This window comes from Colossoma macropomum, unplaced genomic scaffold (genome assembly GCF_904425465.1).
Source record: "Colossoma macropomum unplaced genomic scaffold, Colossoma_macropomum, whole genome shotgun sequence".
Taxonomy (NCBI): Eukaryota; Metazoa; Chordata; class Actinopteri; order Characiformes; family Serrasalmidae; genus Colossoma; species Colossoma macropomum.
In genome coordinates this window covers 23,052,013-23,066,765 of record NW_023494791.1, presented here as the reverse complement: position 1 = coordinate 23,066,765, position 14,753 = coordinate 23,052,013, and the positions used below count along the sequence as shown (strand labels likewise).

At 38.4% G+C, this 14,753-nt stretch overlaps 1 protein-coding gene across 1 annotated transcript in view; it reads left to right on the top strand.

Moving 5' to 3' along the window:
• The first annotated feature begins 2,752 nt into the window (after positions 1–2,752).
• Positions 2,753–14,753, top strand: part of ldb3a (LIM domain binding 3a) — a 53,924-nt gene continuing 41,923 nt past the window's right edge. Inside the window, exons 1-2 of the mRNA XM_036573576.1 lie at positions 2,753–2,872; positions 8,515–8,710. Of these exons, the coding sequence (XP_036429469.1) occupies positions 8,615–8,710 (96 nt within the window). The 5' untranslated portion in view covers positions 2,753–2,872; positions 8,515–8,614. The remainder of the gene's footprint in view (positions 2,873–8,514; positions 8,711–14,753) is intronic.

Genomic DNA, 14,753 nt, shown 5'->3' with positions numbered 1-14,753 from the left:
CAGGAGCTGGTGTTTACCAACTTAAGCCACTACTGGCTAGAACCTGAACAACTGCTAAGAATGCTGGGGAGCTTTTTGGGTAAAAGAGTCTTCAGTCTGCAGGACTTATTCAAATTAATTGATCTTAATTAGCTTTACCTAAGTGACTAAGGATTATACAGGAAATAGTAGATGTTACTAGTAAGTTTAACCCTTAAATGGCAAGGGCCCATTAACGGGTCCAATGTTTTACTACACACCTCTATAACCTAAGAACAGCTCAGAGAATCAGCACTGTAGTCCATGTAGTTACTGAATAATAAGCCTCAGTATGTAATAAGCCTGAGAATTTAAGGGGTTAAGGTGTAAACCTTTACCTTATTAGTAGCCTCTCTTTATCAAATACACTCGCAATGAGAAATTTTTGCTAGCAGGAGTTTGAGATTTCAAGCTAACAGTGGTGAAGTTTTGGGTTCAATACTACACAGGCGGGGTTCCAGATATACAGTGAACAGATGAGTAAAGTAAACGCAAATAAATTAAGTTGTTACATTTTACAGAGAGGCAGACTTCTGCAGGTTTGCATCCAAAATGCTACTGTGCACTTCTGAGCTCATGATTCCTTCAACACAAATAAGCTCACCAACACTACTGTAAGAAAACCCCTGAGTTTTCTACCTTTGTGCTTCACAGTATTCTTATTGCAGTCTGACTGGAATTCTTCTCCATGTTTTCTCCACACAAAGACTCTGCCCTCTGTTTGGTGTTGTGCTAATATTGGGCCTCATTCACCAATATCTTCCTAAGTTTGTTCTTAAATTTGTCCTTGAGAAAAGTCCTAAGAAAAAGTCTATGTCAGATTCATGATGGGTTCTTAAACCACAGAACTGTTCTCATCTTTGTGCCCCTGAGTGTGCGTAGATTGTCCTCTTACCTTCTTATCCCAAATAAGAAAACACTGGTGAATGTCAGAATATTCATGAAAACTGCATAAGTGGGTTTAAGAAGAAATTTCTTCAGAACAGTCAGTGAATGAGGACCAATGTTTTTAGTTCTGAAACAAATATCATTTGATCATCTTGTTAAACCTTTTATGAAAGATCCTAAATAACTTCATCGATGTTCACCAATGGTTAAAGCTGCACTATGTAAGACTTGTTTGTTAACATTGAAGGAATTCACACTACTGAGTCTGGAGGTGAAAAAAATCTACTAAAATGTGGTGTTCATGCATTGCTGTAAGTCTCACTCAATGCTCAGCCCACACAATGTTCATCCACATGTTTCGTTCAGTTACATATTTCCACTAGAGAAGTTGCCAATTTCCCAAAATTTGCCAAACTTACAAAGTGCAGCTTTAGAGTGTCTAAATACTTTTTGGAGCCACTATATGTCAGGAACAAACTAGATACAAAGTATCTTCTCCATTGCACTTAGATCTGGAATCCTAGACATTTCCATACGATATGAATCACACCAATATGGAAAGGCCAGTGGAATGCCTCAAAATGGCCCCAGGAACTTTATCAAAAGCTAAAACTGATTTCACATCTGTTTCATATCTTTCACATTAAAATGTACTGAGATTGACACATTAAGCCCAGAACTCATTATGACCATTCTCACCTTCCTTAGGCAGCATTTGAACACATTCTCACATTTTAAATACCTAACAGCAAAGCAAATTTGGAAAGCAACAAGGCTTTGACATTTGGTAAGGCTTATGTTCTAAAAGCAATTATCCTTGAAGGCAAGACATGTGAACCTGGAAGTGATTTCAGGTGCAGAGAGAAAAACTTCTTTATCTAAAACATCAGTGAAAATATGGCAAACATGAAGAAGTAAAAGTGGTCACCATTGTATTTTTAAAACGGGCACTGCCTTGTTCTTAATTGGCAGTCAAAAGTGTTTTTAAAAATGAGTTGATATTGTTTTTACTAGTCTTTAATAATCTTTAGGTGTCTCTAACAGACTATTTTGAATGTCTTCCAGGCGTTGTTAAACAGGAAGGGCCCCTTTGCAGAATTTTGCTCAGATCATGTTCAACTCATTCATCACCACACAGAGAGATAACATCACTCTTTTCAGTGCCAGTGCCACTCTGTCTCTTTAATAATTCTCCTTAATGAAGAGCGCGCGTGGCCCCTCCTCACGCATGCTTACGTAGGTCAAGTTCCCGCCGTCTTTTTTACACACCCGTTTTCCGACAAGTCCCGCCTCCTGCACGCGGATAGGTCAGTAGTTCATGTAGTTCTTGTAAATTCAAAATCCACCTAATGCACACTTATCAAAATAAACTGCAAAATATTATAGCCGTCATAATAATAATAATAATAACACGGTTGTGTTTATATAACAAAAATTTCAGCATGTGGGTTAGATTAAGTTACTATATTATTATTATTATTAACAACAACAATAACAACAACAACAATAATCATCATCATCATCATCGTCATCATCGTTATCATCATCTATGTTATTCATTAATCTGGAGGAAATGACTTGTATTTCAAATACAAATACAACTTCGGAAATTCTGCCCGTCCCTGACAAGCAGGTCAGGATAGGCTAGTGGTATTCTCTGGTGGTCTCCCGTCTCCTTCGTCAGGACCGCCTACTTACTGAAGGATTGGCGAAAAATGTCCGGTGTTTCCTCCGACAGCCAATAAGCGGACAGTTTGTGAGTTCGCTCTATTAGCCAATCCGTGTCGTCGGTGGGCGGGGCTTGTCGGAATGCGGGTGGAGAAAACACACCGCCGGTCTCCGGGGAATCGGATCAAGCTGGCCGTCGCTGAGTGACACCGCTCACCTCGCCTCGCCTCAGGGAGGAAAGAAGAGGACCTCCACTTCTCCAGGGCCGCCACCGTCTAAAAACCAGCAGCCATGAAGTGTACGTTAAACGAGTAATGTTACTTTGAGTAGTTTTTTGAAACTTTTGAGGTACAACAGACACCACCGTTCACACGACGTCCACTCGGCGAGCTAACACACCACTGACGATGCACCTGCTCTCAGTTAGCATTAGGTAGCATTACACATTTTAGATGTTTTTCAGTTATAATGTGTACTGAAAGTGGCTCATACGGTTTTATTATGAAACTGTATGTGGTCGTGACCTACAGTGGCCAGTTCAGGGTTACCCTGACCAGTATTTTAACATTTGTTAGCTGTGCAGTAACGGTCAGCTACTGTGAGTGAGTGACTGCTGGAGGAGGTTTGTTGAGCATCTCGTGGTGTGAAGAGGTGCTCTGTTTACCATGAGTGGGATATAATGTTGATGAGTTGAGGAACTATATGGAGTCACTAATTGCGAGAAGTTGTGAAGGTTTTCAGATGCAAATAACTACATTTTTTTATTTGGAACAGAAACAAACCTACTGAATATCTTCTTGCTCAGCCTGAGTTATATAATTTTTTCATAGTTATATTTGTAGCTCATTTTTATGTTCATTGTTGGCGTTTGGTGCCTCTGCATACGCATGGCTCTGCACTGTCACTGTGCTGTACACCAGTTACCATTCAAAAAGAGAAAAAACTCTAAATAGTTGCTGTTAATCTGCATTTCTCTCTCAGAGTTCTCGAGTTGTTTTATTTTTAGGCCTGGTTTTAATTTTCCTGGCATCATTGTAACAGAACTACTGCTCTATCTGCATCTGTTCATTAACCTGAAGTCCAATTCTCAATGCTTTATTTCTTTGGCACAAATCCACTTATTATAAATACAAACATGATGTGTTTATTTAGATTCCTTTAAACAAATGTCTCAGATACCAGGAACATTTTTTTCAAATAAAGTTTGGTTAACCCCTTAAAATCCCATCACATACTAAGGCTTATTATTCAGTAACTACAGAGACTCCAGTGCAAACTGGCTGAGCTATTCTTAGATTGTAGAAGTGTGTAATAAAACTGGTCTTTTTAGGGGTTAATGGTGAACATACCCTGAGGTTTGATCAGAATAAGTAGTAAATAGTGTAGCCTGTGTAGTAAACAGTACAGAGGAAACCCTGCAGTGTCCACCCTGATCGTCCCCCTGTGTGTGTGTCCTGGCTTTTGCGTTAGTGTTCAGAGGGATTAGTATGTGTTAGAACAGTGTCGCCTGCTGACTAACTGGTGATAACCAAATAATAACAAACAAACCTATCTTCAGTTTTTGGAGTAAGCATCTTAAAGAAATAGTCCTATGGTTTCTCTGGCATTCTTTTTTCATTTCCTCCCAAAATGCTAAAATGATGAGCTTCTAAAATAAGCATGATAATCTTCCTATAGACCTTAGAACTGCTTTGGGTATCAAACTGCATCAGATTTCTGGTTTGAAATTGTACAACCGTAAGTATAAACGCAGTTTAATGACGTGACATTCCTGATGTGAATTATGAATTATTATCATAAGCCGTGAATGATTATTAAAAATTTGGTTTACTTATTAGCATAATAGGTAGTATTCTAGTCGTTCAATCTTCAGTTACTTGTGTTCTGCTTGAGAGGGAGGAAAGCAGAAAGCAGTGATATGCAGAAATGCATCAATACTTGCAACATTTAAACAAGTGTAGAGCAGTAAAAGAGTCCTAGGTGAGTTATATAACTACATTCTATTATTTATCAAGTCTTAGCATAAAACAGAAATAGTAGCAAAGCTGGTGAAACTGAATATCATGTTGTGGAATTACGGGCATATTAGAGTTTCTGATGTACTTTTTTAATATCTCTGTACGTTATTAGAGGGTCAGTGTATTATACTTCAGAAGCAGGCAGTTTGAAAAAAAAAAAAGCTCGCCAAATAATGAAAAACATCCTCAAGGAGTATCTTTGACATTACCGTCAAACTAGGGCTGGGCAATATAATAATATGTGTCGTTGTTGTGATACATTATGTCACAATAAAATACAATATGCTTTTCTGAACATATCATGCCTATCGTCAGTATTTGTAGAACACTGACCAACTGCATGTTTCATTATAAAAAGAGCAAAATTAGTCCCGTTTAACTGGATTTAAGGCAACACAGTATGTAAAGTATTGAATAAAAATCATTGTATTAATAGTTTTTGATAGTATTTTTTTAAATGTAGCACTACTGGTTCTTTTCTCTCTGTTCCAACTCATAAGATGTCTGGAAACATAAATATCATGACATATTATGTATCATAAAAATTTCTTGAAGTAGCAAAACTGTGTTCTTTTACAGTCTGTCTCTTTACGAGGCAGATAAACCTTACAGAGCGAGAGCTAACGACGAAGCAAAAACAAACCTAGCAAGCATAATTAAGCTGTCAAGCTAACTCACCTGCCTGCCTGTTGTTTGCCCATTCATTCTTTCGCATGCTCATTCATTCAGCCAGCCATGCCAGCATTCCCTGGATGGACATCCAGCAGTAAAGTGAATAAGAAAAGGGGAAACCTTTTTTTAAGTCACAGCTACATTATTATATAGTCCTGAACACATTCTACAAATACACCACCTGTGTATGTACAACTCATTTCACTCATTTCTCCACCTTCATGCTGTTGTGTTTAATTCTGCTTCAGTGGTGAGGTATGTCAGTCATGCATGCTCATCAGAATATGTGGCCACGTCCAGACAGTTCTCAGATAGGTCTGATGTAGCAATTTTCCAGCAGTGTTTTATTACGTTTCTGTCTTTTTTTAATTCAAACATTACTACATTTTGTATATGATATTGTGCAGCAAGAAGTCAAACATGTATTCTTCTGACTGTATTCATCAAACCAACCATGTTAATAACTTTTAAAAAATGAAATTAGTGTTAAGTTTTGCTGTATTTATGTTTATTTGTAGTTATTCTAATGTTATATAGTGGTTTTACTGGCAAAGCACACTGACTGCCAAGATAAATAATTTGAAATATTTTTCTTGACCACCTAAGACTTTTGCATAATATTGTATTGACACATAATTATGCTTACATTAAAGTCACCACAATAGAAGGAATTGGTTATAAAATTCAGCTTAGCTATGTGTGTCAGAAGCAGACGTTTACTTAAAGTGTACTAAAGTAAAGTAAAGTGGTATCGGACCTTGTGCAGCCCGCCAGCCCTATGGCACTGTAAAAACTAAGCTAACAGCATCCCTGCAGACAGTGATGTCAAGTACTACATGTTTTTCACATTGTCACATTACTACTGTGCCTTGCTCTCTCTAATCCTATTGTAATGGGATTTTGATTAGAGAACACTTTGATCAAGTTCCCATCAAGTTACTTCACATTCTTCCATTGACAAAGTGGTCTAAATTTAGCTGCTCAATGGAGGTCTCCCAAATTAGGCAGGGTGAACAGACAGGCCTTAAATGATTATCTCTTTCCTCTGTATCACAGCCTGAGCCCTGTGACGGCACACTTGCTCTCTCTTATCTGTTTGCTGGGAGCAGAAAGAGTAGAACAGGCATCATTCAGAGGCTTAATTCTGAGGGACCTTTCTTAACCTTATTACAGCTCCCTAAAGAGGGAGTAGCAAAAATATTACTGAGCTTATAATGTTAGCTGTGCCTTTACAGATAGGCATTTACAAATGACCCTGTTTTACCTTGTGCCTTTATGATTTGTGTAATAATTCAGGCCAGATAATTAACAGCTCATCTAGACAGTTGAGGCAGAATTGATAAACAGGACAGAAAAAGGGGTCAGATAAGCCTGATAACCCTGGTTAAATCACTACCGTTTGCTTTCAGGTCTAATAATGGAATCACTTCAAGGGAATTAATAGTGAACTTTTAATGTATTATTAGTCTTTTTGTTTGGCAGTCATCTAGTCTTAGTTGTCTTTGCATGAATAAGCCAAATTTGGTGACTTACTGAGTTTACATGTGTCTTTACAGAAAATACTGTATTTTGTTGCCCTTTTGGTTTTCGTATATTTAATCTCATTAATACCTTTTGAAGGTAAAAGCCAAAGGCAGTGGGTTGGTTGTTAAAATACCATCATTCTCCATTGAGAGGACAATGTTACGATATTTTATCATCATGATAAATTTTGTTATTGTGATAAAGAATATGCTTTTTGAGCTTTTTGTGAATATCATCAGTACATAAAGAACACTTATGATTACAAAGCGAGCATTCTTAGTCCTGTTTAACTGAATTTAGTGCATTACAGTTTGTGAAAAGTTGAATAAAAATGATTGTGGCAGTTTTTAAGAAAATGTCATTAAATAGTGTGGTATGATATTTTTGCCGTATTGCCAACTCCTAATTTGCCAAGCTGTTTTATTGTAATTAAAATGTAATTAATGTTAAATTATTGCCAACCATATTGTAATTTCTGATTTATATTGCCGAATATTAGTTGCTGACGTAACACGTATAGCTGTTGTCGGAAGAAAACCTCCAAAATGATAACTTATCTACTTTACTTTTAATGTAAGTAAATGGAACCAGACCTATTTCTTTTGGACCATTCTTCATGAAATTTACACGCGGTGTAAAGGACAACAAGCATTTTCAAATTATGTCAAAAACTGAAAAACAATAAAAAAGGAGATACAGGGTTTTCTTCCGACAACAGCGATACGTTCCTTTGATATATTGTTCTGAACGATTCTGCATTAAGGGGAAAATTTGGTATTGTATGGGTTATGGGGGTTGAACTGTAGTGTCTGTACTGGCACTGGTCAGTGTGTTTACTGGGGGAAGCCCACCATGCCATTCTTCAGGTCACTCTATTTGTGTGTTAGACAAAGGGAGGCCTGACCAAAGGCCATTTCATCAGTGTCCCCCCACTGTAGCATGTTCGTACCATATCCCATCATAGCATTAGTGCTGATATTCTCCATACAACATACACGCATCCTTTCACTTTTTGTTAATACAGTAATTATTGGACACAAAACTGCTAATAATTTGCACTTAATGAAACACATGCTTTCATCAGTAACTAATGAGATCATTTAAACTTGTTCTCTGGTTTGTTGAAAACACTAAATGGTCACAATATAGCAAAAATATGATGTGTTTCAAATGTCAATTAATGGCCTGTTTCTACTCGCTTTAACAGAGAAATCATATTTTGTCAATTATTCTTAATCACATCGCCTATTTTCTACACTGGCTACTGCGTAGGCCACTTTGGTTGATGAAGCACCCTAGCAAAGTGGTCTAGAAACATCCTTTGGCCTAAGAGGAAGCTATATTAGCTGTGTGAATCATGGGAGGCCTGGCATTCTGGGTGTCCCCTTACACACCGTATAAGGGCCCCCCCCACAATGCCACAGTGCTATCGTTTTCTGCAGAGGGCCAGCTATTCTTAGGCTGTCACTCCAGCTCATCTGAGCAGGCAAGCACTCTCTTCTTCTTTCCAGCTCTTTTCTAACTTTTGCACTCAATATTTTGCATTAGGTATACGCAAAGTACATAACTTGGGTGGGCCTAAATTGTTTGTCTCGTGGTATAGATTTTTACTCATCATCATTTATTCTTTTTTCCTTCTTTCTTTTTTTTTGGTTGTTACCTTTTTGTGTGAAAATTATTGTTACTTTTTCTTTCTCACCATTTTTTCACTATTTTCTTCTTTCAGAGGCTATTTGGCACCTGCCACACCTCCACCTCTATTTTCCCATCCATTTGGAGGAAGACTTACAAACCAAACAAAACAGCTACACACATTTTTTTGAACAATGAGTACTTACACTGTGACACTCAACGGACCTTCGCCATGGGGCTTCCGCTTGCAGGGAGGCAAGGATTTCAACATGCCCCTCACCATTTCCCGGGTAAGAAACCCCAAAAATAGGTACTGCATAAGTCCACTTAAGGGTTACAGTTTGTAGAGAAGCCCCTCAGACTCTTCTGAGAGCGTGACCTGTCTTTGAATGAGAGAATAAGATGTGTAACATTCAGATTTCCCTGAAAAGAGAGTTTACATCGCAAAATTTGCTGAGGTTATTCTGCATACACATTCTGAATTTGAGTGTCTGGTCAATGAATACATTTTCCATTAGGTTCCATTGTTGGTCTGATGTTGTTTATAATGTATGAGATGCTGACTTTATCCTTAATGGAGTAGTGACCTCAAATTAGGCAATTGATTGTTTCCTCTAAAAAGAGTTTAGACCCATTTTTTCTTACTTGTAGCCTATATAGTTTTAAATGTTGTTAGTCTGAAATTTTGACCATCATATTAGACATGAATGGAGAGCTAAACATGAGAGGAAGGTGTTCTTATTGTGTTCTGAAAAATATACTGTTATAATTCCTGGAAGTACTGTGGTACTGTTTTTTTACTGTAACTGTAACTGTAGCGTATTTGTTCATCTTTCTGGATGTGTGTGTGTGTGTGTGTGTGTGTGTGTGTGTGTGTGTATGCATGCATGCATATCTGTGTGTCTTTGTGAGCAAAAGCGGTGAACTTTGCTGTTCTCAGCTCTCTGGTGAGGAAAAGCTCACTACTCAATTGACAGGTTGGCATTAAAGGGTCCTGAAAAAATAGGCATGTGTAAAAAGATAAGGTGGTGGGCATCCAGTGTTACTTGGATTTGGTCCACTGGCAATGATGCAGTCCCATTCTGTCACCCCTCCTGACATACCTTGTGGTCATTAATAACGTGTGTATGCTTTGCCACCACCTGTGCCTCTCCAGTGACGTAAACATCCTTTTGTGGACAGTCACGTAAAGTGATTGTGCCATTTGTGCTCAATGGAAACATCATTGCCATAATATCTTTATACACAAGTACAGTGCTCTAGTTTTACAGTTAAAACTAGTTGAACTTTGGTAATGTCTATATTAAGTCTGAATATTATATTGTTTGTTAATTGTCATTTGCAAAAATGACATGGAAGAAAAATAGCTGTATTAAAATGAGCCTCTAGCCAGTCAGAGTTTTTTTACTGTGTTTTGACCATCTTGACTAATTACAGTTGAGTGTTTCTGTGGGTGTTGTGGTGAATCAATGTATTCATGTACTCAAACACAAATGCAAGTGATTTTACAATAAAATAATTTAGAATAACACATGGTAGTTTTCATCACATTGTGAATATTTACAGTTATTGCGCATTGAAATTGCAATATGGGTCAATATAATTGCAGTGCTAGGACTTTGCAACCCTATTCTCTGTCATTGTTTTAGGCGACGGTTTGGACTGAGTTTGGCTTGAGTGTCTGCCCATGGCCATTAGTAAGCAGGGCTAAATGTAGGTGTGTGAGTCAGACCCAAGGCTTGAAGGCTTTCCCCCTGCAGTAAAAGCCCAGTAGCAGAAGGCCTAGTCAGTCACTGCAGTGACAGGTGAGACCCAAAGCTTTGCTCAGCTCAAGGCGCCCGAGAGACGGGAGGGGATGTTCCTCTAAAAATACCTCTGAATAATGACAATATCAGCTACGGCCAGGGGTGCCAGGTGTGAATGAGACAGAAGGAAGTGTCTGTGTGCATTTGTCTAATTAGCTATAGATTAGTGCTGTCACTGTTAGTTATGATTGGCTGTTTAGACAAACAATAAAAAGTGAACTTAACTGAACAGTAATAAACTACACACAGTACATAAAAGACGTAAGAAAGAATCTGTATGATTTTAAAATACGCATTCTCATCATGCACACTGCCAACAAATCAGTTCATAAAGAAAGTAAATCAATCTTTTTTTTTAACTGAGTTTAGTCGAGTATTCACGACAGTTCTACTTCAGATGTAGGAGTTGATCTGCATGCATTTGTAATGAGCCAAGTACTGTGTGAATGCTGTTGGGGGACATTATGGGTCATTATGGTGGGGACAAGTGAGAAAAACACATGTTAAAACTAATTAACACATTAACGCTAATTGTCACCGAGATCCCCTAAAGACTTGAATAAGTCACACATTGACAAGTCACACAGCTTTACAGGGACATGGTAGAACCAATTACCGTTAGCTCTACTGTGCTTCTCCACTGTAACAGCCCTTTATTATTCTAATTTCATTTTTATTTTTAATTTGAATGATTCTTCTTATTTAAAATCTGCGGTTTTAATCATGCTTTAATCATGTTTTAATTTGTATTCCCCTTTAATTTGTTACTTTTTAAATAGTAATTTAACTTATCTTTGTATTTCATCATTTGTAAAGCACTTTGAATGACCACGGTTCAGGTGCTACATAAAGAAACATTAATGTGTCTGTCAGCTTACCTCTGAGTATCTGTTGGCACTCATGAAAGTGAGGCCCTGGAAATAAGGACTTTTTAATGGCATAGAGTGGTAAAAAAAAGAAACAGATGGCACATAGTAAGCATGAGCTTGCAGCTCTCATATAATCGAAAGCAGCAGATGAAAGATATAAATACCTTCTTATGAGGTTTGGAGGAAAAGGAACTGCTGAAGAAAGGCACAACGATTTCATAAGGCACGAATAGATATGTGCTGATAAAAAAAATGATTTTTTACAATATTATGATTACGTTTAAGTATAAACTGTTCTAAATGATATTTTAAATGATAATCATGTACAGTAGGTACAATAAATGTACAATAGGTAGTAGTTTTATTGTACTTACTGTACATGTACAGTAGGTACAATAAAAGAACATTAAAAAATGTCCACTATGTCTAGGCCTATATGCAGTTAGGACTGGGGTAAAGAACCAATGCCCTAGAACACTGCAACTTTTAATTTAGAGCTTTGAAAGTTCTCTAACATAACATAAGACATGTTTCCTGGGCCCTGTGTTTTTAGGGCCCCACGTTCCCAGTGCCATATGTTCCCAAGACTCTCTGTTCCCAGGACTGTATATTCTGTTAGCTCTTTTTAAGGTCATGGGGGTCACCAAATGTCATATAATAGATTTTTCAATATGCTAGGCCAGTCTCGGTGGGTTAATTAGCTAGCTAATCAAACTTTGTAATGCAGACCAAAGTGTAGCATACATAAACTCTTTGAAGCAAACATAAACTGCTTTTTTTGGTTTAATCGTGGTACATTGCTCTTTTTTGTTGTTGCTAGCTGTGCAGCTCTTAGCTTATTAACTAGCAAACTTACAGAGTAAAGTAAGGAATAGTTTACTACATGAAGCCCAGTTTGAACATAGCAAATTGAATGTCATAGTTTTGTAATAATAAAGAATGGACAAAGTGGATATTTACATGACATATAGTCTCTTATCCAGTGTGATACACATAGTGGAAGCAAAATACCTATCTGCTTGAACTAGGCACCTGGCATTCATTCTTTGCTGCAAGTTCATTAAGACTTGGGCTCAATTTCTGAGCTGCTGTGCTAACGTTAAGTGTTTATATTGCTTGAACTGCAGCTGAAATTCAGCTAGTATGTTAGGTAATATGAGTAGAATTGTGTAAAATTGGGGTTTAACCGCTGTCCCATAGATTGTTGTTGGGGTAGGAGAGTCAGAGTGCACATAATGTTGCAGCGCATGCTGGGGACTGTAGTGCAGCGCATTGTGAAACGTTAATAGAAAATTAAAATACTTTTGCCAGCTGAAGAGGATTGTGTCGCAGGCCTGATCTGGCCCGCGGGCCTTGTGTTTGACATATGGGCTTTAGACTGTGGTGAAAGGAACTGAGTGACTGTGCAGTGCGTAGTTCAGAGAGAAGTTTGTTTCACCTCTAAGGGACAAAGACACTAAAGCATAGAGACCGAGCCTTTTGAGCAGGCTTTGATTTTGAGGAAGAACACATGAAGAGTTGAGAAGTCAAAGGAATAAACTGGCGTGCAGTGGTGCAGTTCTGAACCAAAGTGCAGAGGTAGTGATGGACTGAGTACTTCGAAACCTAGAATGTGAGAAACAGAGCTTTGCCTCTGATTTTTGTTTCCACAGGAACTCAGTTGTGTGATCTCAGCAGAGGAAACACAATCTAGAACTTTGTGAGGCACAGAACACTCTGTAGAGTAGAAATGGCTCATGAGGGAAGGGCTGCAAGGAGGGAGTCTATGTGTCTGATGTTGTGAAGTAGGAATCTGACAAATCTGGTGGTATGTAGTGTGATCGACTTAATGAAAAATTAATTTTATCATTTAGTAGCACTCCAAGGTCTCTATGACGGATACACTGTGAAGGAGTTATTAGTAATAGAGAGGTCCAGATGAGGACTGAATACAGGATGAGGACTGAATACAGCTCTCCCTGGCTTTGGGGAGATCTTCTGTGACTGACAAGAAAGTAGTTTCTGTTGAGTGTCCTGGCTCGTATTCAGGATAGTTGGTGTGAATAAGTTTGTTCCTCTCAAGATGTGAAGATAGCTGTGCTAGGACAGTCTGTTCCAGGGTTTTGGACAAAAATGAAAGGAGCGTTTGTGGAGTCTGAAGAGTGTTTCTTGAGTAGCAGTGCCACTTGAGCAGATTTGTGAATGGAATAAACCTGACCAGATGTTAACAGGTTAATCATTGAAATCAGAAACGGCAAAGAGTTCTGTGTAGATTGCAGTGGTTTCTGGGTAAGATCTGCTCCAGTAGATTGCAGTGGTTTCTGGGTAAGCTCTGCTCCAATTTTGTCTCACCTCTTAGCCAGTTCACTTGAACTCATGAAATAATCAAACAGCTCTCAAGTTAGAGCTGGGCGATATGGCCAAAAATGTTATCACAATAAACAAAATTCATATTGTTCGATATCGATACATACCGTGATAAATGTCAAATCATTATTCCTTTCAAGTTTGAAGGCTGATTTTTGCTCCTGGGGGGTTAATTGTTGTTTTAAACTATCCTTTATGGTCGGAACACGACAAACACTCACTAAACAGTGGAACATTTCATAAATCTGATTATTTTTAGCTGGTGACGAGCGCTCGGCTACCCCGCTACAAATGACATCACAGTATTCAGACACCAGCTAGCGACGACTGGATTTCTCTATACTATCGTAGTAATTTAAGGGGTGAACGGCAATATATCAACACCAGACAAACGGAGTCCACTTTTCAGGTACGTTTAAACTGAAAGCGGAAAACTAAAAACAGCTAGCCTGGAAAGCTAGCGCTCTCCCGCTCTCCAATGCCTCATAGCTTCCTCAGTTTACTTTCGTTTAAATCAGGGCTGTAATTTACATGAACCCACTTCTTTCTTTCACTTTCGGTGCTTGGGAATGCATTAATACTAAAATATGACTGTAACAGTGCTGTAGTTGTGAGGATTGTGATTGTGATTTAACGCTGCTAAAGCTGGTTAGGAGGTTAGGAAAGAGGTGCTGTAGGTCAGTAACTACAGTTACACCACTGACCTGGTCACTCACACTCGGTCACAGGAGAACAGATCGCCTGTCGCTCCACTCAAACAGGGAATGTATAACTCCGCGTTTCAGCTGTTGCTAAAGACTCATCTTACTCGTGGCCCCCTCCCTCTCTAATCATGTAGAAAAAATCGGAAGTGCGCCCTCTCCTGGCGACAGCACAGTAGTGTCACTTTCCTTGCAGTAGTAAACGCCACCAAGGCTTTCACTGAACGTGGAGGTGTGAGAACGGTGTATTATATCTAACATTTATCGAACATGTCGTATCGCTCTAGCGAGGAAAAGTTATATCGCGATAATTATCGTTATCGTTTTATCGCCCAGCCCTATCTCAAGTTAGTATTTGGGATTCTCAAAGGGGAAATATTGAGGGCAGATTGACAAAGACATGGTAAAACATTGAAATAGACGATAAGTGTTTTCTTGAAGATATGTACAAAAATGCCATTGTTAATATGGTAACTCTTACTTCATAGATGTTTTTTGACTGAAAACATACATGTATTCATAGTTCGAGCCAATGTAAGCTTTCACCTTTTTTTTGATGGTGGAAAAGGTGTTTCTGCTTTACCTTCTGTCATACTGTAGCTGTGTTCTCTG